A 2,270-nucleotide genomic window follows, 5' to 3' on the forward strand; every position below is an offset into this window, starting at 1 on the left:
AGAGAGAGAGCGAGAGAGAGAGAGAGAGAGTGCATGTACAGTTCAGTCATGTAATCTCAAGCTCGTGACCTCTTGCTGACCCCTGCGCAAAGCATGTGCCGCAAATGCATCGCTGGGCTTATTTTTGTAAAGCAGGCCTTTATGCCACTAACAAACCATCAAACTATTGCACTGATGGCGAGGGCAAAAAAAAAAGGGAATTATCCGGGAAAATGTCAGCAAGATGTGATCGGATCGCTGATGTTTTAAGTGGTCTGAAGGGATGCCACCCAAAATGCAAATTAAATAAATATCAAAATCATAATAATAAAATCATGTAGTCAGAACAACCTGTTACCAGGTAACTATGTGTCTTTTAATTGTACAGAGTATCAATAATACATTTTATGATTATGCGCCAGACATGCGTCACAAGGATAAATATGTTTTGGGAGAGCCAAATTTGTGTGATACATGATTGTGATTATTATTATTTTTTTAATTGCTGATTTCAATAGTCTTTATAATGATTGAATTTGAATTTGTAATTGTATTAGTGTGTATCTATATGTACATTTGGGTGTGTACCTGAGTTTCAGATAGGTTAAGTTGTCGGGCAAGTTCGGTTCGTTCTCGTCCCACAACATACTGGCACCGCTGAAACTCCATCTCCAGTCTGTACAGCTGTTCTGCTGTGAACGAGGTCCTAGTACGCTTTGGTCGGTCTAGATCCAAACCCTTGGGGAGAATAATCTCTCGAATCGAACCTTTGGCATCTAAATGTGATAGGAAAATGTTTTCAGCAAATTGTCATACCTACTGTAAGATTATCATTAAAATATCTGTTCATTCAATTAAAAGAAATGATTATATCATAAAAACATGCCAAAAGTGATTTCTTTTTGAGAAATTAATATAGGTAGTCATGGAAAACATTTGTAACATTACACAGTTTTTGTGGCTAAATAACCAACAAAACATATGACATTTTTTATTAATCAAGCAAATTGTCATACCTACTGTAAGATTATCATTAAAATATCTGTTTTTAAAAGAAAGAAATGATTATATCATAAAAACATGCCAAAAGTGATTTCTTTTTGAGAAATTAATATAGGTAGTCATGGAAAACATTTGTAACATTACACAGTTTTTGTGGCTAAATAACCAACAAAACATATGACATTTTTTATTAATCAAGAAATTATTTTCCTCCACAAGTTGTTAAAAATGTCACAGTTTTGTAGGTATATCATGGCGCATAAATGCTAAACAAATGCCAGACTAGACTTATTATTTTAGTAAGTTTTTTATTTTAAATACTAACAATTCATCATGTAGGAAACAGTGTTGACTAAAATAAAAAAGTTAAATTAAAGCTCAAAGAATATTTCAATTTTTTTTTTAACTTAATTTAAAACACAAATACACAAAAAGGTCTGACAAATCATACTGCACAACAATTTTCTATTTTTCTGTCTTTTGCATATTAGTTATAAATATTTATAACGGGTCTTCTATCTCTGAACAGATTAAATGATTACTAAAAATGTTTACTAATCAAGTATTTAATAAAGTAAATGCATAAAAACAGGGAGATAAATGCGTGATTTAAAAATGAAAGAAATATTTAAGAAATACACCAAACATGTTAGCTGATTAATCAAAGTAATTATTTTTGTTGTTATTTGTGTCTTTGTGATGTGCAGAACCATGCTCCAGCATTATTAGTAAAATTTGAAGCAATAAATATACTCTTTAAAAAATTAGTTAAGCTTTGTGACAACTTCAAAATAACTTAAAACACACACTGGTCTCCATAATTATTCAAATCCAGATACTAAATAATTGTATTGGCTGCTGAATTGAGACTGAAGAAATTACACAATAATTTCATAAGGTTAATTTGCTCGTATTTCAGCAGGCCTCCGAGTCTGCCCTAGATTTATCTTCACAACCTAAATAAATTAATGGAGCTGATTGCGCTCCAAAATTTCACAATCAGCTGACACAAGCAGGAGGGGCTTCACAACTATGTTAGTAATTTAATACAAATACAGACAAATAGCTTTTAGCCAAATTGTCGCAAAAACATAATAGCTTTTTAAAAAAAAAAACTTAATGTGAAATATGATTCATTTACAGATGCATTTCTGTGCATCTCAATGATACTGTTTAAGGAAAAAAAGATGTATCTTCATTAAATACTTTAGTAAAAGAAGCAATGTAACAGAATGCTTAAAAAGTAACAGAATGCATAATTTTTTTTGATGATGGACAAAAAGCATTGA

General features: G+C 31.2%; 1 protein-coding gene across 2 annotated transcripts in view; it reads right to left on the minus strand.

Moving 5' to 3' along the window:
* The window catches only part of LOC107689770 (ventral anterior homeobox 1-like), an 11,142-nt gene that overhangs the window by 3,730 nt on the left and 5,142 nt on the right, over window positions 1-2,270 (minus strand). For both annotated transcript variants that reach the window (XM_016487914.1, XM_016487915.1), the window contains one exon: window positions 568-755. In XM_016487914.1, the coding sequence (XP_016343400.1) occupies window positions 568-755 (188 nt within the window). The remainder of the gene's footprint in view (window positions 1-567; window positions 756-2,270) is intronic.

The sequence above is a fragment of the Sinocyclocheilus anshuiensis genome, unplaced genomic scaffold (genome assembly GCF_001515605.1).
Source record: "Sinocyclocheilus anshuiensis isolate Anshui unplaced genomic scaffold, SAMN03320099.WGS_v1.1 scaffold918, whole genome shotgun sequence".
NCBI classification, from domain to species: domain Eukaryota; kingdom Metazoa; phylum Chordata; class Actinopteri; order Cypriniformes; family Cyprinidae; genus Sinocyclocheilus; species Sinocyclocheilus anshuiensis.